The following is a 26,074-nucleotide window of genomic DNA, read 5'->3' as shown; positions in this document are numbered from 1 at the left end:
GGTTTCTGCACAGAAACCGCATGAACTCGATGCTCTGGTTACTGTCCTGCAGCGTCCTCTGAAGTGGCAGGAAAGTGAGAAAGGAATCGGGGCATTAGAATCCCATCAAATCCAAGCATCTGCCTTCCACAGTAAAAAACTCCTTGGGGAAGGAGGTGGAAGAATGTTACATGGTTCCAAAGGGCAAAAATAAACCCAGAGGGGTGTGGGGGAACAACAGGCTCTCCAGCACCAACAAATGCCTCAGAAACGGTCTTAAAAAACTACATTTTCAAACAAATGGTGAAAGGCAATTCTATGGATCTGGTAAGAATAAGTGTGACCTAGAAACATATCAGTTGAGGACACAGTATCATTTCTAATCAGGTTAAGGGAAAGAGTCTCTTCAGAGATCCTCCTGAAACCTTTGAAAGAAGAAATAAAATGCAGAACTCTTCCCAAATAAAATTATTAAGGTTGAGATGATGGAAAAAGTCAGGTCAGACAGTAAAATCCCACACGAGGCCCTCGCCTCACTGGTGGAGAAACCCAGATTCGTTCACCTGAACCACAGCCTGAGTGTGCTACGGTGTGATGCTCACCTGTCTGGACACAAGGAGACGTAGAGCAGAATGAGAAGCACTGCTCCTACTACGGTTGCCAACACAGATCTCATCCAGGAGCTAAGCTGGCAGAAGTTACAGTACTGCACAATGGTGATCAGAATTGCACAGCACATAAACATGGTGTACTGCAACAGAGAGAGAGAGCGTGCGTTAGCTTCCTCCTGCTGCCCAGAGCCCCTCTGCACATCAACGCCAGCGCCCACGAAAGCACGCGTGACACAACAGGGAAGGGTCCAAGTTCATCTGTATCACATGCACAGCAAGTAACCCCTCACAGAGTCTGTCTCAGGGGACAGCACTTGAAGATAGAGGTCTTCCCTTCAAAGAGCAAGAAATCTTTCAGCACAGGTAGTTTGTCACAAGCTTCTCTCAATGGAGTTTTGTGTTACTGTATTACACAACCATTATTTCAGCAGTTTCCAACACCCTCAGCTCACCTTTGCAAAAAGGCTCAGGGACTCTTCTTAGTGAAAAAAAAAAGGTAAAGCTTCCTTTTCTCCTAAAGGTAACTTGCCATCAGTCACTGAAGTCAGACCCTGCCTGTTTTAAACTGGACGGCAAAACTCCACTGCATCAAGAATGTGGTTACACGTTCCCTCTCAGAAACTTCACCCAACTGCCTACTTGTTAAAAAGCACATCTCAGAGGACACTACCTTACAGGCCAGCAACAAGAAAAATATCACCACTTGTGTGAATTGGAAAGGGCAGTTTTGGACTTTTCTGCTCCAAACAGTCTCTCTCAAAAACCACTTCCCCTTCTACCCCTTGACTGGATGAAAGAAAGGAGGTGCAGGTCAGTTATATTGCCCAGAATGTCTTACAGGGACCCAAATGCTCGAGATCATGCAGAAACTTTGCTTTTATCAAGAATATTCATGACCATCCAAGACAAACCAGAGACTCCACAGCTGCACCATGGAACTCTGTTCTGGCTACATACTGCACGGCACAGTATCGAAGGAGCACTCTCTCTCATTTTTAACCTCCTTTACAGCTAAAGTGCAGAGACTGCAGATCAGCAGTACTGTAGCATAACAAACCAGCATATGATGCACAAGAAGACACAATGCATGGAGAAAAAAAACCCATCCTTACACAATGAACCACTTTTAAACCACAACGCAGGGGCTTCTTTAATGACTCAAAATAAAATGGATAAAGGGAATTTCACAAGTATCCACAAAAAACCTGCAGTTTGAACTTACTTTTTTTCCCCCATTTCAGGTCTCCTAAAGTGGCAGAGCACTGGTTCTCACTCCAAGTGATGCCCCAGCATGAAGCCAGCCTATAGAGGGTCAGTGAGCACTGTGTTTTACTATGTATGCATGGCTTTGGAAAGTTTTTTTTCATTGTTGTATTTGTTTATCTTTATTTTATATCCAGGGAAGGTATAAAATGCTATGAATAAAAAAAAAACTTTGCAAAACCATGTCATAGTAAAATAGGACACTTACCTGACCCTCTATAGATTAACTCCATTTCCTAGAGCTCCATGATTGCTGAAACACTGAGCACAAGACGAGTTGGGACATCTCTTGGAGAGTGAGCCAACAACCCCACGACTCTGGAGGACCTGCAAGAGGAAAGAAAGCAAAGTTCACTCTCAGTCTGGTGATGAACACCACTATCCTACTGCTGCTGCTGTCTGAAGCGTTTACACTAACAACCTGATCTCAACAGGTATGGGCAACACACTAAGACAACCATTCCTTAAACATTTGGAGAGATGATCAAGGATGGCGATGAATGGGATGACATAAAAATCAATGGAGAGATTTGAAGGTCTGCAGCTCCCTTCAGTTTGAGGACAACACTCCTACAATTAGTTTGCTAGTAGTCATGAGGGAGGAAGACCATTATTAAGCTGAAAAAACAATGATTCACAGCTTAACACCTGTGAATCAGAATTGCCTGAAGATCCTGGAAAGGGAGGATCCTGCACTGTGCTACCTAAGAGAAACCTGCAGAGAAACAAACTTTCATCTCCAGGTCCAGTGCATTTCATTCACAAGCAGTTTTTAAGCACTGATTTCATGCTACATTGAGCCTTTAAATGACACTATTCTTCCCCTTCCTCAACATTTAACCCCTTGTTTCTCCCTTTTGAATGTTATTACCAAAGAAGACACCAAATGCCCTGTGGACCTTTCTGTGGCTGGCCTAAGTACACCAATTTTTCTGTTCCTTTAGGAAAGGCAGGTCTTGTATCCCTTTAACCACCTCAAGCCCCTGCAGGGTGGTCACTTCCCTCCTTTGAGTTTCTGCATCTAACTCTGCAAAGAAAACCCATCCACTGCTCACCCTGTTCCCACTGTTTGAGACTCCCTAGTGTGCATGCACAGTTTTTAAGCACACGCAGCATCTCTGACTACAAACTCTACACATCAAGCCCAGAACGAAGGCAAGGAAAAGCCTGCGATACATGACTTGCATTATCCAGAATCAACACCTGCAGAAGTGTTTGCTCCAAGGAAAAACAAACCAGGCATTTCATCACACACAAAAGCCTCTGTATCCAACAGATGTAAAGCACGAGGGAGGCGAGGGAAGTCGGCAGGCAAGTAACAAGCTTTGTTAGATCCAAAGCGTCAGATTATGAAACAGAGTTCGACAACTTACATGTATATTTGTTTCAAAATCAGAGGTGAAGTGTGAAAAAACTGCAAGAGCTGGGAGAGAAACCAGGATTGCACCGAAAAAATGTCGAGGCAGCCAGCCAGATATCACCTCCAGGAGACGCTTGGTGCAAGTCATCACCTCCTCCAGAAAGAACGCCATCCTGGAACAAACGAGATCACAGATCGAGGCGTTCAGTTCAGCACATCAACTTCATCCATCTCACCTACCTGTGATCACACCACTTCAAATCCTTCCCTCAGACCATAGGAGCAGCTGCAGCCCTTCACATGCCACAGCACCTGTTGGTAATTTCAGGAGATGATCTGCCTTTGCTGGGATGGGCTGTTTGCTCTGGCAAGGGGTGTGAGCAAAGGGAGGGAGAGCAAGTGGGATGGCGGGCTTGGAGAAAGCAAACTGAAACCCAAATTTCACATGCTTGGAAGTGTAGGAGGGACTTCTCTCCATTCACAAACATTGAGCCTTAAAGCAGGTGGGGGGAAGCTTTTACAAGTTAAAAAACATTACTTAAAATGACACCAGAAATGTCTGAACAGCAGGGCTGTGCCCCCTGCCAATAGACCAGGCACCAGAGGCTCTGCAAATCCACCTCAACCGAAGCTCCCATCTGCAGCTGGGCTCTGCTCCCTGCCACGAGGGGAGGGGAGGGGAGGGGAGGGGAGGGGAGGGGAGGGGAGGGGAGGGGAGGGGAGGGGAGGGGAGGGGAGGGGAGGGAAGGGAAGGGAAGGGAAGGGAAGGGAAGGGAAGGGAAGGGAAGGGAAGGGAAGGGAAGGGAAGGGAAGGGAAGGGAAGGGAAGGGAAGGGAAGGGAAGCATGGGCTGAGCACTTGGCAGGCGGCAGGGCGCGGGAAGCGGCGGTGCTGAGCCCCTCAGGGCCAGCTGGCAGCCACGGCACCGCTCGCCTCCCGGCAGCTCTCACACCAACCCAGTTGGCTCCACACGTGGCAGGAATGGCTCTTGCCTCAAGCTGCTGATAAAACAACGGCCCAGACCTGTGAAATGCTGAAGGAGCCAAATGGAGGAGCTCTGCAGAGCAGCTTAACAGAGATGCTTCTAAAATGAGAGCATTTCTAATTGTTGAACAGGGAAAGGTAAAAGGACGTTTAGTGCTCGAGGACATTGCATAGAAAACTACCATTTACCTACAGAAACAACTGCTCAGGATGGCTTCCTTCTTCAAGCTCGACAACATTAGTTACTAGAAAAACTGCAACTGCTGCTCAAGTTTCTAATGATTTCCACGAAGACATAAAAAGGTGCCATAGGACAGTTACGTCCAAAGCCATCACATGGCCGTGTGTGTAATTACCAGCATCAGTCCAGGCAGGTAACGCTGCTCTCCCAACAGCACCTACAGCAGAGCCCAAACACTAAACTGTTCCTGCTTGGGGTGTTTTTACTGACAGAAATGCTCACAGCTAAAATCCCAAGAAGTAGCAATACAACATGTGATAAATGTGAAATGCACAATCCCCAGAGCTACAGCAATCACTCCGTATGACCTGCGTGCCTTTCAGAGGAGGAACAAAGCGGCCTGCTGTTGTTTAAAACACGAAGGGTTACGGTGGATAAAAGCCTAACACAAACCAGGATCCATTCAAAGTTCCTGAGGTGAATTTGACCCTCATTCCGCAGTTTTCAAGCTGTATTGCTTGCGAAGGACATTGTAACTCTGCCCCAGGCTTCTGAGGACCTGGACACCCCAAGCATTTTTTGGAAGCATCAAGGGCTCTTCTCTAATATGTTAAAATCTGCAAATTAAACGCAGCGAAAAAGACAAGCGTGGGCCAACAGGACGGCAGAGAGCGCCAGGCGCGGGCCAGCAGGGCGGCAGGTGTGTAATGCAGCAGGAGCCCAGCAGAGGGTGCTGGCAGCTCTCAGCTGCGCTCACGCCGCAGCCATCGCCACGTTCCAGCACAGAAAAGCCTTCCCAACAAAGAACAGCAACGAAAAAAACACCTATAGAAGCAAAATAAATGTTTTTTAAAGGACGACAGAGTGAGAACTGGTTTTCCGAAGCGCTGTATGGTGTCCTCAGCTGCCTCCAAGATCTATCCCTGTCCCCAGCGGCAGCCAAGCCAGCCGGGTATCGAGTATGTGTGGAAATGCCACCCAAGTTCATGCCGCTCAACAGAAAGGTCAGTTCTCCCAAAGCCGACACATTAGGACTGACATTAGCGAGGCTGACCTGTGAGAAAGGTGAGGGGAGGGGGCTGGGAGGCAGGGCCAGCACGCAGCTCAGCCGCAGCTCTGCCGGACCCTCCTGGCGCAGGACCCGGCGCTGAGGCAGAGCGTGGCACGGAGACGGTGCCGCTCACGTCTCTCACCCCAGCCCACACAACAGGGCCTCCATGTCGCACAGAGCTTTGGTTTTTTTGCCAAGCCTTCATGCCAGGACAAATTCTGTTGTGAAATAGAGCAACAAACCCACCAGCAAACCCCATCAGCTAACCCTGCCATGAGGACACCTCTTTATTTAAGCAGCCGTGTGTTTCAAAGAAGCTAGTGCAAATTTTCCAGGACAACACCACATTTCTGCTGATAATGTTTACCTTCTTGCACTGATTTTCTTTTTCCCTTCGCCCTGTCCAGTATTTATCTGCGCTCTGGAGCTGAAATGACTGAAACCTCATCCTTCCCAACACAGCGAACGGCCGCGAACGCTGCACGACCTTCCCATCACGGGAAGAAGTGCATTAAACCCAGACAGCAACGAGAGCTGCAGACAGATTTAATGGCTACAGGGCAGTATCAGTAAATAATGCAGTGTCAGTGGGTAGCTCAGCAAGGCTTAAATGCTAAAGCATCCAAGATGTGTACACAAGCCAGAGTTCAAATTAGTAACTTCGCCATCAATGATTAATGGGTAATGGGGAACGTTACCATCATTTCTGTATTTACTGGCAGTTGAAAATCAATTCCCACAGTTCAAATCAAAAGCTTTGGGCATAGCAGCCATTTGGTGGGATATTAAATACCAAAGTCACAGACGTTAGAGATAAAGGCAAGCAGAATCCAGTGTTTTCCCCAGCATCAGTACTCTGTTATCAGTCATGTTGTTAAGGTTCATTAAGCCCTAGTTGCAGAAAACAATTTCTGTTCCTGGTCATTAAGAATTTAAGAAGATACAAGTGGTTGGCCCCAGGGCCTCGGCTGTGGACACACGGCGGGTGACACTCCAGCGAGCTGAGGAGGTGAGCTGCCACGCAAAGGGCAGCTTGCTTAGTCAGACATCAGCAGTCCTGCATTCCCCTGTTTCCATTGTTTTTGCTTTCTCCACCCAGGGGATCTTTTTTTTTTCCCCCTCTCTTGGAAAGGTCCTTCTGTATCCCCGACTCAGCTCACCGAGTGCTCCCACCTCTCGCTCTTGAGCAGGACTAACTATCCACTGACTGGCCCCATCTCTTCCCCCACAAGTCTTCACTGAAGGACGCTATCAAAAGCAACTTTGGATTTGTTTATTTAAACCAAACATATTTACAATGAGTTTTACTAGAGAACAGGAAAACTAGATGTCAGGACTATCTAGTTAACAAAACTCCGTATTTGCAGCTAAAACAGCAGGCAGATGTCTTTTACCTGCATTCCTGCAGAAGCACTCCTGCGAATCACAAGTGAAACCTCACTCACTGCACTTCCCAAGGTATGCTTGTAAACCATCAGAACTTTAGGGCCTCTTACACTTCAGCCGAGCTCACAAAACTCAGTCACGTTCCAGGTGAGCAGAGGGGCATTCTTTGCCGCTTCTCCATTTACAGAACAGGAGATGACACCTTCCACAGGCGTAGGAATGAAGTGCCAGTTTTCACAGGCAGCTTTGTGCAATTAGAGTGGCACTTGTGGTCACAGTGGGATCCTCATCTGAAGATACTCCAATAATTTATTACCAGACACTTCAGAGGAATCAAAACACCCTTGGTAAGCTTTGCTCCATGACAGCTCCTGCTATTCTAAGGCCAGTGGAGTGCTGACTCCTGTACAGGCAACAGTGCTCCCCTGTCCCGTTCCTGCTGCTGGAGCAGAGGTCTCAGCCACAAGTACTTCCTACGCTGAGTCCTGCATGCAATTAACAGGCTGATTTAAAGGTAGGGTGTTTCACATCACAATAATGAAAATACAATGAGAAATTTAGGCAAGAAATTTATGGCCCTAAAATAATCCCTTTTCCTGAAACTCTGGGATTGTGCCCAGCATTGTAGTCCAGTCTCCTCCCTCAAGATACCGCCGTGGTACTCTGTGATTGTCATCTGGGGTGACATTTCTGCACAGGAAGTTCTGCGCTGCTGCTGTGCAGAACGAGAGGCTGGGGTGAGTAGTCCTCACTGCCTAGAGGATCTGAAGAGCAAAAAAGATTATTTTCTTCTTTCTACTCAAGGGAAGTGTACAGAAGCGTGTGCCTCAGGCTGCAGGGGCTAAAGTGGCCCAAAACAGTATTTTAAGTATTTACTATAAAGGAAATAACACATCATAAATTCAGAACAACAAACCCTCCTCCAAGCCAAAACGTACTTTTCCCTACAAAACTTTGTCCCCAGTAAGCTACTGCCGTTACATTTAAAACTGAACACCTACCAGAAAGCTTCTGAGACTTCAACCTACAAAGACTGCTGATTTTTGGAGTGCAGTATGAGCCTCTTTTCAAGAAGGTGCCTTGGGTAAGATCTATTCAGACGTGCTACGAGCCTGCTTTGAGATTTTTCTTTGAGATTTTCTGGTGTTACCTCAGATGTGATGATCAAAGTTAAGCCAAATACACATTATATCTCACCAGTAGAGGAAAGATCACAAATGTGAGCCCCTGATAGCAAGTTCCTGAGAACCAATTGGTTTTACTTGTGGGGTAACTGCAGAGTGATTTGCAGACACTTCCCTCCCACCAAAAGGAAGGAGAAACATATCTCTCACTTGCATGATGAGGGCTCTAGAAACCAGGGACGCCTGGAGACTTGATTCCTACGCCCCTACTCCCCCTCTGCCAGCTTGACAGTGAAGGCAGGGAAGGGCAACAATCGCTTATCCCATCCAGCCACTCCTGTTCCCCAACTAACCAGGAGAATTTGTGCAGGAGCTACAGTGCTCCCTGCATGCCCAAACCTCTCAGGAGTTCCCCTGAGGATACAGTCCCACAGGTCGTCAGTACCAGGTGACTGAACATCTCTTCTTCCTGCAGCAGCTGGGACTGTGAGTTTTGATGGCTGGTTATGAGTGTTCTCTGCAGTGAGAGATGTTTCTCAATCTGTTTTTCAAAGCAGAATTAAGCAGAAAAGAACTAATAATAGTAAATATATATGCTTCTAAGACTTAAGAGTCATCCTGAAACACTTGGTTTGTAAATCTCATTGACTTTAAATGAGGCATCCAAGCCAGCTTAGAAAGGGAAATTCAGGATTTAAGCCAACATAATCTCATGTCAGTGGCAAAATCAAATGATGTGAAGAAAACATTATAAAGCCACTTAACTTCACCTTGGTAATGGCCCAGGCTCAGTACCAGAGAGCGTGGCTCACCCGTGTAGTGCTGTCACATACACCTGCTGAGAAGTGCTATCCTTAAAAGCATTTCCACTCTTCACTAATGACCTCATTCTACTCCTAAATGCCAGCCTCCATGCAAAAATGCTTGCAGACATTGATATGCACATGGAGTTCCAAACTTGCACCAGTGACTACAGCACTCAGTGCCTTTTACCTTGACCCCAAGAAGTCAGAGTGCAAACTGCTATCTCTTGTTTCTTTTGAAACAAAAGCAGAATTGCTTCTAATTTGGAATTACAAACACATTTAAAGTTACATATACCCGGCAGATTTGCAGAGCTACAAACTAGGACACGTTTCCACACATCACCCTTATAACAGGCTCTTGTGTCAAGGAAGTGCAGTGAAATTGGGGGATGAGCAGGGCACAATAAATCTGCTCTCGCAAGTACAGACAAACAAACAACTTATTATTAGGCCTATCATCTGGGTTAATAACAGGTTACACATGATATCTATGTAAATCAGACCACACACCCACGTCCAGGGTCCTGCACATCCAGACACGCATCCTCCGGGGACTGGGTACGAGTCAGGAATGAAGAGTCACTGCTAGATGTCAGGTATCTGCATCTACAGCCAGGCCTCACCTCCTAAGCCACAGGAGAGGCAGAGGCACTGCAAGGACACGTAAGAATTCAGGGACTAGGGATCCTTGGGTGCTTGGCTGTGAGGAGGCAGTTTGGGGACTGACAACACCGAGCACAGTCCCGCAAAGCCACCGCTTCTGCCAGCAGCAGCTGACTGCCACACAGCCCAGAGCCTGGGGGAAATGCTGAACTCCAATTACGTGCCAAGCAGAGAAAACACACACTATTTGAATATTAGACCCACCAGACTTGAAACAGAGGTCATGCAGAAAACTGATGCTGGACAGATGGAATGTGACTTCTGCAATTACTTGTTTGTTTGAGAAAAGGATTCTCTCTGCGTTTCTGATCGTTCAGTTCTGACACCAGAATGGCATGACTCTGCCTCGGAAGTTGAAGGTGGGGTTTTTTCTGAAGGACGGACAAAAGTTTTCTGGTTGAATTCCCTCACTCTGCGGTGCTGCGAGGGGAGAAGATATCCAGTTGTGTGGGGCATCCCACGCCACAGTAAGCAGGGGAAGGCATGGCGTGCAGATCCTGTGTCCTCATGTGGCTTCCATCAGAGCCACCCTTCTCTCCTCCAGTTTCTGCAGCTAGACCTCTCTTTGCACAAGGTGTGCCACAAGCCTTCTCAGCCTCACTAACACTGTTCTCCAAATACTAACACACCATCCAAGTGAGCTCCTGGGATGCTGTCAAACAAAATGTTCCCCAGCCAGCCAGCATTTCAGTTCTTACTGCTATTCCAAGCCTGCCTCACGCTGTATTTACCTGATGGAGATGACGAGGGACAGCACCTCCAGCAGGATGGCGATGACGAACACCACGACTGCTGCGGGCGGCGGAGGGGATGCCACCATCCCATGCTTCAGGAAACACGTCACAGACAGTATGAGGAAGACTGTGGTGGAGAGGAACACATCCAGGAGCGAGCTGAAGGTAGCGCTGGCAAACGTCTTCACAGGAGCATTCCTTATAACCTGTGTGGAATACAGGGACAATCAGTAAATGCTGTACCACAAACAATGGTCACAGACACAAATAAAGGAATATAGAACTTTTTGTCACCTCATTAATCCAAGGTAAGCACCCTTCCTAAGTGAGAAACAGAAGAGGCAGTTAATGGCTATCACAGTTCCCTGAAAACCAGGCTGCTGAAAGAAGACACTGGCAGCACAGCCCCTGGGGCTGGGAGGGGTTGTACAGAATACTAGGATAAAGAAATAAACCACACCAAAATTGCCTACTCTGTGCAAAGACACATAAAAATCATAGTTACTAGCAGATAAAACTACAAAAAGTTTTCTTCACGGATTTTCATTTAAAATAATGACAGATTTTAAAATAAACTGTTTAGCTCCAATGGCCCTTTAATAAAATGCTCCAAACACCACTCTACAGAAACAGCTACCTGCCTGTGGCAGAGTTCACATCTCCCTTTCAGGCCAGATTCAAAGCAGCAACCAGGATTGCTATGTAATCTGAATTACAGATTTGTTATGTAGCCCAGGACACCAAGTTCTGTTCTTCTGTAACCCCTTACCACACATCCCACTCCATCTTGTTCTGGTACCAGGGCTTGGTGTGGGTGTGTGGGTGTGTGTGGGTGTGTGTGTGTGTCTGTCTTTCTGTGTGTGTGTGTGTGTCTGTGTGTGTCTGTCTGTGTGTGCGCGTGCCCAAGGGACCACATAAAGCAGTTCCCCATATCTCCATGAGGTATACCATGGTTCCATTTGGAAGTGTCTTTTGCTCTTCGGCATGCTGCCTGCCCTCAGCAACACCGGGAAATGAACCTGTTCCTCATTTGTACCTCTCTGCAAACCTCTGCTCGCTCAGCACCAGTTCGGTGCCAAAATCACCTTTTCATCTGAACCACACCAGAATCCTGTCAGTCGACACAGAAAGTCACATATATTGAACAAAAGAAAGAACCACTATATGCTAAAGTGACAGTGTTAAGGATGGCCTAATAGTGCTGGCAGTGCCTTAGCTTCCAAACAAGAACAGGCTGAGTGAGCTCTTGGGAAGTGGAGCTGCTTACAGAGAACAATCACCAGCCGAACATGCAGCTGGCACTTCCAGGTGAAGTCAGTGGTGTTGGAGCTTACTCTCAGCAACAGTTTACTACAACACAATTAAAGAATCAGCAAATCATTCCAGTCTCCCAAGAGATTTTTGTCCTTGTTTGGGACCAGTACCATGCTAATAGCAAGGCTCTAACAGGTTTTGCCTCAGTGCTGCAGAGTTACTATTACAGAGGGAACATTCCCATTTTCAGGGAGGTTTACATCATAATTTTCATATTAATCACTTGCCACTAACAAAATGCACAAGCCACATTACAACTCCTTCCATGAATCTACACACCCACACTAATAGGTAAATCTCTGTATTTTTGACCATCACCATTTGGCTTCTCTTTCCAATCTTACCATTGGAAAAAGCTTGGTTTGCTGTTCTCTGTACAGTTTGTGCAAATTTTACAGGCTGTATCCCACAAGAAGCTTCTCCCTGCTGCTGCTACAGGAGCTTTGTTCAGAGATACAGCACTGCAGGATGAGTATGGAGTTCCTGAACAAATGGAACAAACAGAACTGCAACACAATTATGTTTCCCTTTGTTAAAAAAAACCAACCCAACAGTGAGTTTGATCTCGTTGGCAAACACTGGAAGCAAACAGGGGCTATTGCTAAGGACAATGTGACAACGCTGCCCAGAACAGAAAGCAAAAAGCAGCAGAAGCAGAAATCCTACCTGCCCTCAGATGCAGGACATACCAGGAAAAAATCAACCCCTACATTTATCATGATGCAATTTTGCCAGACGGATGACCCAAACCAACAGCTCAGCACTACTGGAAGGGAAGGGCCCATTCTCTTTCCTGCTGCCAGACACTAATTGTGCACTGGCTCTGGCACCTGCCACCCCTCTCTGTGAGCTGCTGGTCCAATACTGCAGAAAACAGACCCAGACAGAAAAAGCCCCAAACAGAAAAACAAGACATGAATATTTTATGCTATGTTAGTAAAATGAACTGGCTCACAGCTGAGAAGCCTGATAAGCATCAGAGCCATCAAAGGAGCAGCTGAGGAGTAGGAACAAGGAGGAGAGAGCACTTGCCTTCTTTCAGCAGCAACTTTCCAGCTACACACAGAAACACAGCCTCGGTTAGTACCAACACCTAACATTGCTATTGGTAAACTTAAAATATCTTGCTTAAAACGATCAGGCAGGACTATCCACTGACATGGAAGGCCTGCAATACTATTAGCCCCCAAGGAGATTAAGGACCTTTTACACTCGGTGCAGAGTCCCAAAGCACGCACCAGGTTCTTAACAATCCACCCACTGTTCCTTACCATTGTGCAGTGGTTTGACCTGCCTGTTTGAGGGCAGCACAGAACTCAGGACATTTAAGTTCAGAGTGGGTTTGGGTTCCAAAGGGATAACTGTGAGGCTGTGACATGAACAAGTTATCATTCTCAAAGTTAGGATGAGAAGTCAAGGAGCATTTGGTCCTTTCCTTCCATCCTAGCATGGTTCTCTGGCCTGCCTAAAGCCTTAACCTGAAAAAGGAGAAAGGGCAGGTGAGAAGTAGCCAGTGTATCTGTGGACTGTGAAAATATATTCCCAGCCTAAATACTGGACTAGACTCGGGGAATGGCAGAGACAGGTAAACAAGGAGACTGTTGTCAGACACAGCAACACCAAGTAGTAAATCACAGGGGACATTCCATGACCCTGTCATCAACTGCAATGAAGTGCACTAAAAACAATGACAGGCAGTTACTTAGATAGATTACAGAAAGAAACCAACACCAGGAGAAACACACCTCTTCCTGATAGCTCGTCCTGTAGGCCATCTCCAAGTCCTGGTCCAAGAAGTTCAGGCTCAGCTTGTTAATAGGTGGTTTAAAGAAGTAGTCTTTCATGAGGCTAAAGAGAAAAGAGGGTACCAACATCAGTTTATTGAGCCCCCTGTCATGTAGTTTCTGTTTTGAGGAACACTGGTGCCTTGCTTCCAAGTTCCTGCAGCTGTTCCTGGTCCCCAAGGCCACTCCCATCCACATCATTCCTCTGTCAAAGGAAATACCTTACAAAAAAATCGACAGAGCAAACTGCTGTACTCCCAGGAGAGACTAGCAAGTCCTTCCAGAAACTTAACAGCTGCAACTGCAGATGAGTAGAGATAATTCTAACATAAGCCAGCAAACAGTAAAGGTTAACTGCTGCTACAGAGGCACAACCTTAGGAGACACGTGGCTGTGGGATATTTGTGTTTTAGGTGGAATTCTATCACTCAGAGCAAGCCAAGGATGACAAAGGTGACAAATGCCTAGGAAAAAAACCCTGCCACATGGAAAAACCGTTGTCCATTTTAGAAAACAGCATTTCCTTGCTGCTTCCAAGACATTGAAGTAACTCAGTAACTGAACTGGGAACGTTCTCTTAATGACCCGGGCAGCTGAGAAATGGAACCTGAAGAGATGGATAGCTAACATTTACATCTGAAACAGGAGACCTGAAATCACCAGGATCATCACTACAGGCACTGACAATGAAACTAGCTCACTGGGACTGAGGAATCAGGAGGCAGGATCTATCAGAGGGGTTTGTGCACTCCTTCACCTTCTCTTTCACTGTCAGGTGCAGAAAAACCCCAAAGGATAAAAGATGCCTCCATCACTCAAGAGTTGTTTTTTCCTCCATCCTCTGGGGCAAAAAATAGAATTTTTTTGAGTTTTGCGTTAGTTGTAAGAGGTTTATGAAAGAAGTTCTCTAATGACATCTGTGACACTTGACCTGCAAATCTTTTCTTTCTCGAGCAGGTGTCGAAGAGCTGAAAGGACTCAGTTTACAGAGTACCACGTGCCTTGTGCCCAGTGAGTGAGGTCAGGCCTGCTTATGCCATTTACTGCAGAGATAGCCCGTCCCTATCTGCACACACCCCATCTGAGACTTCAAAACACACACTTTTGCTATGAACCTCCTTTAATTTTCAAGCAACCACTTCCACTTGCTATTCACAGTGAACTGTTATTAAAACTGCTGTAGTATTTAAAACAGGGCAAGTTTCTTTTCAAGTGCTATTCCTGCCTTGAGCATTGTAACACCAGAGCAACAATTAGAGTGGGCTATTTTCAAGTGGATAACTCCAAGCGAGAACCAGAGATTCAGAGATGGTAGTAGTACCTGCACACTATACACTGTTTGCCAAACACATATATAATCAAGTTGTAAGAAGATGCAAACAGGTAACTTCTACAGAAAGGATTCTTGTAAGATGCAACAATAGAACATGCTACACTAACACTGGCTTTATACCATCAGGTTTAAAAACAACTTAAACTGAAGTTATCAGCTCCAAGGTGAAACCTCAGCATGAAAAGAAACTGATGGCCACTCACAAAACTCTCAGCCACACACCTGAACTCTGGAAAGAGGCTGGGAGATGAAACATCCCAGCAGTGTCTGGCATTTCCTATAGGCCAGCCCCTGGCAGCTTCCTCGCTATGCAGGCTCCCCACTCCTGCCTGAGTTACGTTTCACTCTCCCCAGCTGCACAGGAAGCCTGTGACGTTACTTGGTGCACCTGATCACCATATGTGGGGCAGGTACTTTCTGGTAATAGCAATTTCTATCACAGATCAGAAGAGCAGCATCCTGCACCAAGGTGGGAATCCCTGCCCAGTGCTCCAGGAAGCTCACACTTTGCTATGTTTGCAGGAATAGAAAACCAAACCTCCAGGATTATTGCTCCAAGTGGGGTTTCATGTAAGATAAGCAAGGTTTGGACTTCATCCCTCCCTGAGAAAACTCAAATGTTCCATTCAAACATCCTCACAGATCCTAGATTTGTGAGACCAACAATAGATCATGTTTTACAATAGGGGATCAAGAATGTTTTAAACACATAACTTCACATTAAGAAGCGTTAGGAAGGATTAATGTAAAACAGTAGGCTTAAACCATTTTGCATAGATCCAATTAATCAGAAGATTATTTTTGGAAAGTTATGTTTACATGAACTGAACTCAGCAGAGAAGTTTCCCTGGCAACAAGAAATGGCCCACTTAATATGGTAATGATGATATTTAATTGAAGCCCCCCCAAAAAAAAAAAGAGTCAGGCTTTGACTGATGTCAAATCATGGTCCTGCTTCTTCCTTTTCCAGATCAGAAAGAATTATCCATCTTGTAATTGGAGGAGGAAAGCATCAGGAACACGTGAGCTTGAGCTAGGTATCTTCAGCTGACCAACAGCATAAATTAAGCTACTTCTACAACACAAAATTTGCAGGGTGCTAGTTACACTGCAAACAAAAATCCAATTTGTTCGCCATGATTTCTGCCAACATTTGGCCTTTCCCAACCCATCTGTGTTCTAATGTGAAAACACCACCTATCCTCAGTCACTACAGACAAATCACACACAGAGTGGGGGGAAGGAAAAGAGGGCCTAAATTTTAACTGAAGTTTGCCTCAGGAGAAAGATAATCTAAAAAAACCCAGAGAAGAGAGTGCAGAGGGACTGGTGTCCCTCCCTCTCACCTCTCCCTGCTTTAGCCATGTTTTTGGTTAAGATGACAAGTGTCCCTGTTCCGAGCACCCTGGAGTCTCTACAAGCATACAATTTCAAGGATATTTAGATAAAATACCCCTAATCTAAGTAGAAGCAGTGAAGCAATAATAAGAATAGCCATAAATAATAACAAACTCAAGTTATCTGCTTAGTTGCTCCAGCCAAGTCATTGCCCTAATAAGGGAGATACGGTTGAGAGTGTACAAAAACCACACACTACTCAATTTTGGAGAACCTGTTTTCCTCTGCCCAAAACAAGTTTCTTTGCTTGAAACAGAGAGAGAGAGGCCAACTTTACAGAATGCTGTAGGTAGGTAGTAGGTCCCTGAGGATTCACTCATTAATTCTGCTTCCAAGCCCAGTGTGCTCTCTAGGTGTGAACACAAAGTTCAGGCGATGTTCTTTTGCTACACAAAAGGTGAGTTTTCTGTTTCAGATCTTATGTTACACTGTTAATTGCAGAGGAAGGTGCATACTATGTGCATCAAGAGGACTTCTGATAGCTCAACCTCATAACAAGTCATTTAAAAAGCATCTTTCTGTTTGAAGACTTGACTGAAGAATGACTGTTCACCACAGAAATGATGAAAACACTGGTGTTACATATTCCTGAGTAAAATGTTTCCTCCTGTAGTTCAAGTAGAATGTAGACTAAGAAAACATAAGGCATGTTCTAGATACAGTAATTACAAACGTTAGACAAAAAGCACACAAGTAAAGATTAAAGAGATGGTACTGCCCTCTGGCCTTTACACGATCTCACACTGTACAGCTCGATTTTCCTTACCTGTCTTCTTTAATCACATCCACAAAGTGAGCATCTGTCTTCTCTCTGATGTTTTTGAACCTCAAAGGAAGGAGAGCTGATTGATCCAGACTCACGCCGCCCCACCTTCCTTTCTCTTGCAACATTTCATAAAGTGAGGTTTGACTATTACTGAGCTTTTCTTCCTGTGGAGGGCTCAAAAGTCCATTTTGAGTCTTTGGACTGTGTCCTCCTGGAGCCTGAGTGACAGAGAGCAAAATACACGAGGGACATCAGTGGCTGAGAAAGCAGACAGAAGAGATTTCATGGAGCAAAAGTTGAAGAAGTTGTTCCCTCGACACATTGAACTTTCCCTTGATGGTGTCAAAGACCCAACTCTGCCTGCCCTGAAGCAGTTCACAGCTTCTGCAGCTGCATCGCTATTTAGGTGTCATCTTTTTGCTTTTTATGTACCCAGTTACCAAGGAGAAGAAAACAAAGTACATTTTCACACACAGTGAAGACCAATCACAATCCCAAATTTCATTCACTTATCTTACGGCCAAGAATCTTCTCCAAAGCTTTATAAATGCCTGCTTAAACTGTGTTACCTTTCCACAGGCAGTGAGCCAGCCCTTGCCAATCCTTCCACTCACCACTACTACCCTGCTGTTTTCCCAGACAGAGCTTCCTCCTCTCTCCTGCCCTGGGGAACAGCCTTTCGCACACCTCATCGTCCTACACGAAAACTGATCCTGCAAATTAAACTGTGTTCTCTTCACTGACTAAGACATAAAACTTCTTTCTGGTATTCCTTTGCCTTTGTATTAATTAATACTGCAGTTTGACATTCTGACACCAGCTTGCAGCACAGCTCAGGCACGCAGCATTATCCATGATGCTTTCATTCATTTCAGAATGCAAATTAATTAATTTTAACAAAAAATTATCCTATTCTCATGGAACCTGAAGCTCCTTCTGAAGCAATTCTCCCCAGCAAAAATTAGACAACTATGTATGGTTAGAATGAAAATGAACTGCAGTTAAGTCAGGACCATTTAAAATGCAAGCATAGATCAAACTTGGCACATTTGAATGTTCATCTCCTTCCATGTCTTATCATTTATCATGTATCATTTCTCTTCATCCTGAAACCCACTCACGACAGAAGCTTCTTCATTTCTGCCTGTACAGCAGTCAGCACAGCAGTGACAAGCTCCTCCAGAAGACTATTCTTGGATGCCACCACAGTGACCGTAAATAAACACCATAAATACCATCACCACCCCAACCATGCACTGAAATATGTTACTTACATTGTAGAAGAATCAACTTAGTTAAAGCAAAGAAATATGCGACTCCCCATGCAAAATTAATTCTACCTCCTCATGAATCTAATCCTGCAAAGCAAATGAGGCACATGAATGCAGGCAGGTATAATGAAAAGTGCAGACAAAACCAGTGAAGATACAGGACTAACGGAGCAGCAGGAAAATGTCACCTTGTGCAGGGAAGAGATGGAAAGCCCTTGGGCGAAGCTCCCTATCACTGCCAAGACCTCAAGAGCTGAAGTCCTAAGAAGGTGTGTTGGAACGGCTCCCTGGAGTGACAGGAAGAGCAGGGGGGAGGTGGGCTATGCTTCCCTTCCAGCATTCCCTTCCAGCTGGGAGGGATGCAGGATGCACAGCCTGTGGGCTGCCCTGATGGAGGCGTGAGCCCCTACAGCCTCGTGCTGGGAGCCAGGAGATGACAGGATTCACAGTCTAGTCCCTTCTACCACTCACAACAGTTGTTTTGGCAGCTTGCAGGTGTTCCCAGCACAGTGACAGCAGCTGACAAAGTAGAATAGGAAATTTAGTAGTTACCTTGGTGTGCTGCCAATGTTTTGCTAAAGCACAGAATCAATAGAGGAGGAAGGTGATTTCAGGCACACAGACCTCAGCAAAAGCAGTCCCAGACCCCTTGGAGCAGACTGGGGCTTGTGTATGACAGAAGAGCTCTCTCCTGGCAAGCCAGAGGCACAGGAACTTCTCACATAAAAGGTCACCCATTTCTTTTCTAAGGGAGAACATTCAGCAACTCCAGAGCATATCCTCATGCATCCGCAGCAGGTTCCTCAGCCTGCCCACAGGGAACAGGGTATGGAGCACAAGGCACCGTGCAGTGCCCGGGAACCTCTGTTTCTCAGAGGAGGAATACCAACACAGGCAAATGAGACAACTGCCCGACACGCAGCTACAAGTGAAGGGTCTTCATTGTTTGGGTTTCTCTTTTTAACTTATGCTAAAGATGCTATTTGCTCAGAGCACTTCCCAGAAAAAGCTAAGGCCTAAACAAGTAAGAAATGAGGTCCTAGTTACCATGTTGTTTTGGGGTTTTTTTCCTGGTGAAGAATCTTTCTCTTTTTCCTCATCCCTGCAGCAGATGCAGTTGCTTGAAAAGCAGGAACTGAGAACACAATTTCTGCTATGAGTAGCTCAAATGAAAGACAGAGTCTGGTGTGCACAGTTTGCTGTCTGTTCTTCAAGATCATCTGAAAAATGCAGCAAAAATTTCTGCTCTTTTACAGAAGGTCAGCATGGACTTCTCTTGGCCTTCTTTAGCTCCTTGGCAAAGGCTCAAATCCCTAAGAAAATTCTTCCTTCAGTCATCTCAAGGTTTTCCTGTGCTGTCTCCACTCTGTTAATCTCACCAGCAGGGGATTACAGTCTGAAACTGCTTGTATGTAAGGAGAAAAATCTCTATTTATTGTATGCCGTTAGCTCCAATGTTACTGTGGTTTCTGATGACAACAGGCTGCAAAGGTTGTTTTTTGAACGCTCAGAGATTTGATGCACCATGTGATCAGTTTCATCAAGAGGCTGTTGGGACCCACGAAGGTCTAAGGACGTGGTTAAGATCATTAACATTCCCTAAAGATGGGGCCACGAGTGCTGTGGGGCTGGGCACAGCAACACGGCATGGAAAGGGAACAGACTCCCAAGATGGAACTTAGGGCTCTTCTTCCCAAGAAAGCTGAGACTGCAAAGAAAATTTGGAAATCCAATGCCACAGCAACTTTGCTCATGTGGCTGCTGTTTAAGCTTTCAGTTAGAAAGGCATCCCTGAGTTACTGGACAGGCACTTAACTGTTCTCACTTCTGACTTAGCAATGACTCAACTCAATCAGAGAAGGACATGTGACTTGCTCTCCACTAACCTGTTTCTTCCAGGGAAATTATAGACATTTTACCCAACCCTGTACAGACTCCTTCTGAGTAAGGTTAGATGACTTGCTGATTAACACCCACGAAGCTAATACAGCTGTAGCAGGAGGAAAATTAAAGGAGAGTTCTGATGAACACAACATATGACACTAGGCAGTTGGTACCCAAGGAAAAGCTCTGCTTGCAGTCAGCTCCTGGAGATCCCTGGCATGTGGGCTGAGGCAGCCTGGGGAAGAAGCATCTCATGTGTTCCTTCTTGGCAGCCTGGGCAGATCTCCCACAGTGTTTTCTGTCTTAAAGATCTCATGCTGTTTTGAGACCAGAACCTGCTGGCTACTCTGCTCTATCTCCCTTGGGGCTGAAGGGATGCTTACTTTATTTTTCTCTTTGGCTGCTTCCTAGGAATTGTGGCACAGAACGAAGTCTACTCTGTTACACACTATTTCAGCTCAGTAAGGCAGTCCTTGCTTCTGAGCTTACAATTTAAGGATCAGAGACAACAGGTCAAATATGGCTGAGGAGGACAAGCACAGATTAATTGGTAGAATAACTGCTGGGAAGCTTTTCAATTAGCTTTGTATGCAAGAAGAGTTGTAAAGACAGATGTGAAGAACAGGACAGATATCTCTGAGCATGTTTATGAAGTGGTTCTCCCCAACAAGGCAAAGCACTCAACTTACTCAAAAATGTAACAATCAGGTGATGAGCACTGACATCCTGTCTGCATTTAGGCAGGAGCTTAATGCTCAGCAAGGATTGAGAGGGGACAGAGCAGAGAGGCTGCAAAAGCCATGAACAACAGGACAAATGGGTAATGTCTGGTATTGCAGAGGAAGTAGGTGGCTTCAAGTGAAAACATCTATGCACCAGGCAAGGAAAGCAATCTTGGCAGCAGTGTGCTGGATATGTAAGACACTCTTATTCGTCAGCCAGAAAAAGAATGCAAACTGACTGAAAGGCTGTGAATTTGGGCTGTGTGTGTGAACAGGAATCACGGTGTCTTAGAGCTACAGTGCAGGAGACACAGGCAAGACACGGGTGTAACCTGTGGCTAGGGGACACACAGCCAACCTGCCTAAGGCACAGAGAGCACAGTAATGCTGTTCTGTGCCTCTTTCTTTGGGTAGCCTCAGCACAATTTAGGTCCTCTCGGTATCAAACTGGGCCTATAAAATCACTAATAATTTTGGAAAGGGGGGTGGAGTGTCTCAACTAAATTTTAGAACACAACTACTCTAAATCAAAACCAGTTCTGCTGCTGGAGAGCTTGAATAAAGGAACAGCAAAGCAAAAATGAGACAGCTAACTGAAGCAGAGAAAGAAGGAAAAAGAAGGGAAGTGATACTTAAATTACCTTTGTACTGTTTTTATGCTCATCCTGACAACCATTTTGGATAGCTCCTTCGTCTATGCTGACATCGCAGTGGGGAGCAAGGGTGGTACTACATGAAGGGCAAGGCTGCAATGAGACAAAAAGATTTTAGTGAGGAACGTTCTGGTGTTGTCCTCACAGTATTATGCAATTTGTAATTCAGTCCACTTGTATACTTGTGGCACAGTTCAAAGATAAACAAAGCTACAGAATGGGAAGCAGGGAGCAAAATTTGACTGGAACAGAATGCACCATTTCACAAATAAATCACAGACCTTCTGTTTACTGAAGCTAAATCTAATCCAGGAAAGCTTTGTTAGTGTAAGATCACAGACCTACTGCAATCACTGCATACCAGCAAAGGGCCTCCCTGGGAAGAATGAATGCTCTTCAGTGAGAGAAGCGCAATTTCCTTGTTTAAAAACTGCCCACAAAAGGATCTGAATGGCTTCATGAGCAAAGACTCAGCACAGAATGCAGCAGAACTCAACAAAAGAACAAAACGCCACGATGCATTATGAACAGTACAAGGAAATGGAACGCAACAAATCTGAAGTTAATAAAAGGAAATATCTTTTCATATCGTGCTCCAGGACAGTAGAGGGGAGCTGAGGCTGTTTTACATTGCTGAAGCCAAACACCCAGCTAATGTCACAGGAAACAAGCAGAGGAAAAACATCAGGACTTGAAATAGCTGCAGGTTATGCATTTTGGAAGCAACCTAAAACATCACACTTCAGCTTTTAAAACAAACTCATCCCTTAAAGAGTGACCTTAAGGCAAATTTCTACACACTTTTCTCCAGCCCTGGCAATGTCCAGGGAGGATCCTGCAGCAGAGGGACTCTGTGTCTGATCTCTGTTGGCAACTAATGGGTACAGAGACACCAGCCATGGGGAATGACCCACTAAACTTGGCACACACGGTGGAAGGTGATCCACTAAACATCTTGACAAATTTTCCAACAAGCAACTCAAACCTTTTGTCCAAAATCAACATCCCACGTCCATTTTACCTGTTTATGTTGGACCTGGGAGGGGCTTGTTTAAGCCTCTGTAGCCTACCACTCTCCCGGTCTAAAAACAAAACAACTTCTGCCCTCAGGTTCACTCCCAACTTCAGAGACCAGTGTCTTGGTCTTTGCGCCCAACGTGTCACACCTGAAGCTCAATAAAGCAGCATGTTTAACTTTCAGGTTGTTACAGGGCACCATTGCTCTCAGCCTGCTCTTCCTGTGACTACTGTTCTACCTCACCCATTCAACATTGTCTCTCAAAGGCCTTTGGGACGATGCTGAGCCTTCTCAGCAGCCAGCAGACCCTCATATCTGCTGCTCCTCAGGGCCACGGTCCAGCTTGGGGAACTGAAAATACTAAGAGTTTCCTAATCTGTCATCAGATAAGCAGATTACTTATAGTTCTGAGCCTGAACAGTCTGAACAAATACCAGCACACTTGTAGAAACGATGAAGTTGGGTCTCAAATGGCTTTGTTTAAAAATAACCTAGGAAGAAATATGAATGCCTTGGCTGCTTTGTGGAAGGTGGTACCAAATGGCTTGGAAAGTGAGTATGACATTGTACTCAGAATCACAGGATGGTAGGGGTTGGAAGGGACCTCTAGAGATGATCCAGTCCAATCCCGCTGACAAAGGAGGTCCCACCTAGATCAGGTCACACAGGAACGTGTCCAGGCAGTTTTGGAAACCTCCTGAGAAGGAGCCTCCACACCCGCCCTGGGCATCTTGGGCCAGACTCGTAAGCCTTTTGTACTCCTAGGGAGTTAGTAGATTTATCCATGACAAAAGTCAGTTCATGGTAAAAAAACCAAACACTTCTAACAAAAAACCAGAGAAAATACTCCCTGTTTGATCTTGCTGATTTATTAATCACCAAGCTGCCTCAAACGCTGAGCTCCTGGGGTTAAACCAGAAGACAAAAAGTCCCAGAAAAGAAAGCTTACCTTTGGAGAGGAGGCAGAAGCCCATCTGACCTACTCATGTGTTCCAGTCAACATCACTAACCTCATCCCCTGGTGCAGACGTTCACACAAGCTCAGTGCATATGTGACCTCATCACAATGCACAAGTCATTAATGCACCTTGAGCAAACACTGAGGCAAGCAAAAGCACCTTCTGTTTTCATACCAGGAGATGATCAGAACATTTTTACACCAGCTTACAATTCCCTGTCAAGTCAGGGACTTTATAAAATATGACAGGGAAAATAATCTGATACTAACACCACTTGAGTATGTCACAGTGTTTTCATTCAAAAAATCAGCTGCTGTTATAGATTCACTTGTAGCTTTTAGCCTCTGTCCTCACCATTTTAATTGAGCTCATGCACTTAATTGATATCCATGCTGCAACAAGGTCTGCAATTACATGAACTAGAGACACACTGGAGGAGAGGAGGAAATATAATTCCCTTGGTGGATCAATTACTGTTGCATTCTCCTTCCTGACTTTCCTTCACAGACCTCATCCGTTCAAGCCCAAAATGTGAAAGTCATCCTTTGCATCTAATATGGCCACGGATTCCTTTTAAAGCAAAAACATCTCAACTTGCCTGCAATTTTGATCCTCCTACTTAAGTCTCTTTTAGCAGAGCTGGAATCATCTCCTCCTACACTGACACTGTTTACAGCTTTGTATTTAAAACAGTTGGCATGTAAGTCATGATTCTTTTGCAAATTATCATCTTCAGGCCCTACCAGCAAGCTGCAGGCCTTTAAAAAACCCAAACCACAAAACCTGTAAAAAAGAAACCCACTCCTTTTCAAAAGCTGGGCATGATCTGCAATTCAACTGCAGTTGTTCCATGGGGGGAATTGTTAATATAATTTTTTGTTTTAACACTGTAAAGACCTCCTCCAGCACGGCTGGTAAACTGAGCATTCCTCAAAAGCTTGATCCAGCCCTCTTGGTCCACCATCAGTACCCCTTAGAGAGAGGGCTGGTACACATCTACACTCAAAAGTGTGCTGTGCAGTTCGGAATAGCTGCACTCAGCCACACTGAGAGAAACAAGAACGCTTTGCATTGCTGTGCTGCAACCACAGCTGCAGAACACATTGTTGCTGCTCAGCACCCACCCGACTGCTTCCTCCCCGTGCTGTGTGCGCTGGGACGCTGTGGTACGCATTATACAGATGCTTATCAGACCGTAGGAAAAGCTGAGTTTGGGGTCATTCAAAATGCACTCTAGCATCAGTGTATTTTGGGCAAGATGCACTCTATTTTCAGAGTTGTGAGGCTGCTGAGGAAATTGCTGGCCAGACCTGCAGTGACCATAGAGAGGAATAAAACCAGGTGCCTGGTTTATAGACAGACTATCCAAGAAGGTTGAAACTGAGCTGGCACTTGCCCTAGATGCTCTTGTGAAGCAGCTTCTTTCAGCTTCTCCTTCACTTATTTGGATAGCCACATTTGTACTTCTGCACTGTGCAGATCATTGTGCAGCATTTAAACTGCAATTAACAATGACTCAAGAGCAGAAAATCAGGGACTAGGCAGAAAACAAACCATTCTGGGCCAGCAACATGCCTGCACATCACATACTAGCTGGTGAAGAAAGTGGTGCATCTCCTGTAAATCACCCCATGTTTTACAGAATACATACCATAGCTGACCCTTAACAATAGCTTTCGCTTTAGACTTGGATCGTTTTAACAAATACCCCAGCCATTGGATAACAAATTTCATCAAATGCTAGTTGTCCAGTCCTGTGCAGGCCAGTCCTGTGGTGCTCTGTAGTTTCAGGGTCCTTGGTAACAGCTTCCTGTGCTGTCTGACATTGTTCTGAGACAAGGCATCCACGTACAGGCAAGCTCAGTAATGCTGTTCCACTTGGTACATTCTTCCTCCCCCTCTTGAAACACAGAGCTTCTACTCCTTTCAGCACAGCCATGCACTGGGCACCAGAGACAGGCTTATTTGCACAGATACCCACCAACTGCTCTGAGATATATTTTCCTGCCTTACTTGCTAGTACTTTCATTAAAATACAAGAGAGAGCTGGAAGGCTGGTGCCTGAGGGACGCCAAATAACTTTTTTCTTACATGAGAGATGGAATAGAAAAGTATGAATGGCAACTTGGGTGCAGTCCGTGCTCACACTATGCATATTTTGGGGAGAGGTAAAGATGGCTGCCTTCTGCTGTTAAACAGTCCTGGCTTGCCCTCTAAGGAGTTCACTTAACTTTGGACCAGTTTTCCAGCTGATCTCACTTATGATCCAGTGTTTCTACTCCAAAACTTAAAAACAGACAGAGAGGCTAGGTAAAGGTGCCCCGCTCGTGCTCTTCTAATCCAGACAGCAAACAAACAAGTGGTAAAATGGGAACAGCATGAAAGTCGCCTCTCCCATCGACTCAGCCAGCTCAACATCAAACCAGCACTGAAGAGATCCTCTCAGCACTGAACACATTGAAGTCTAAGGACAGTGCTCTGCAGGTGACCACTCGTGACTCTGACATTAGTGACCAGCTCGGGCAGCCCAGGAGGGGACTGAGACCCAACTCATAGCATAAATGAAAATAGAGAATAGACGTCTGCTGTTAGGGAAATCTGTTCTGAGCTGGAAGATGGGGAGTAACAGCAAAGTTTTGAAGCAATACACATTGTTCCACAGATTGACTTGTTAAGAGATCTTCTGAGAAGTATGAACATAACAAAATGTCATCATTTCTCTAAGCTGAATCCAGACAAATCGTTGCCCTCAGTTCTAGTTACAGGTTTCTAGACCAAGTAGGTAAAACACAATCTCACAGCCTACCAAAACGCTTTTTCCCATCACATAA

General features: G+C 45.4%; 1 protein-coding gene across 2 annotated transcripts in view; it reads right to left on the bottom strand.

Annotated features, from left to right (window-relative positions):
- ADCY9 (adenylate cyclase 9) overlaps positions 1 to 26,074 on the bottom strand; it is an 83,123-nt gene that overhangs the window by 10,294 nt on the left and 46,755 nt on the right. The window contains exons 3-8 of one of the 2 annotated variants that reach the window (XM_061991810.1): positions 21,255 to 21,359; positions 16,737 to 16,954; positions 13,201 to 13,303; positions 10,139 to 10,347; positions 3,227 to 3,386; positions 582 to 730 (exon numbers count right to left, since the gene is read on the bottom strand). In XM_061991810.1, the coding sequence (XP_061847794.1) occupies positions 582 to 730; positions 3,227 to 3,386; positions 10,139 to 10,347; positions 13,201 to 13,303; positions 16,737 to 16,954; positions 21,255 to 21,359 (944 nt within the window). The remainder of the gene's footprint in view (positions 1 to 581; positions 731 to 3,226; positions 3,387 to 10,138; positions 10,348 to 13,200; positions 13,304 to 16,736; positions 16,955 to 21,254; positions 21,360 to 26,074) is intronic. The other variant, XM_061991811.1, reaches the window with a different exon arrangement.

Source organism: Colius striatus, chromosome 3, assembly GCF_028858725.1.
Source record: "Colius striatus isolate bColStr4 chromosome 3, bColStr4.1.hap1, whole genome shotgun sequence".
Lineage (NCBI taxonomy): Eukaryota > Metazoa > Chordata > Aves > Coliiformes > Coliidae > Colius > Colius striatus.
The sequence above is the reverse complement of the archived record's forward strand: the minus strand, read 5'-3'. Positions and strand labels throughout refer to the sequence as shown.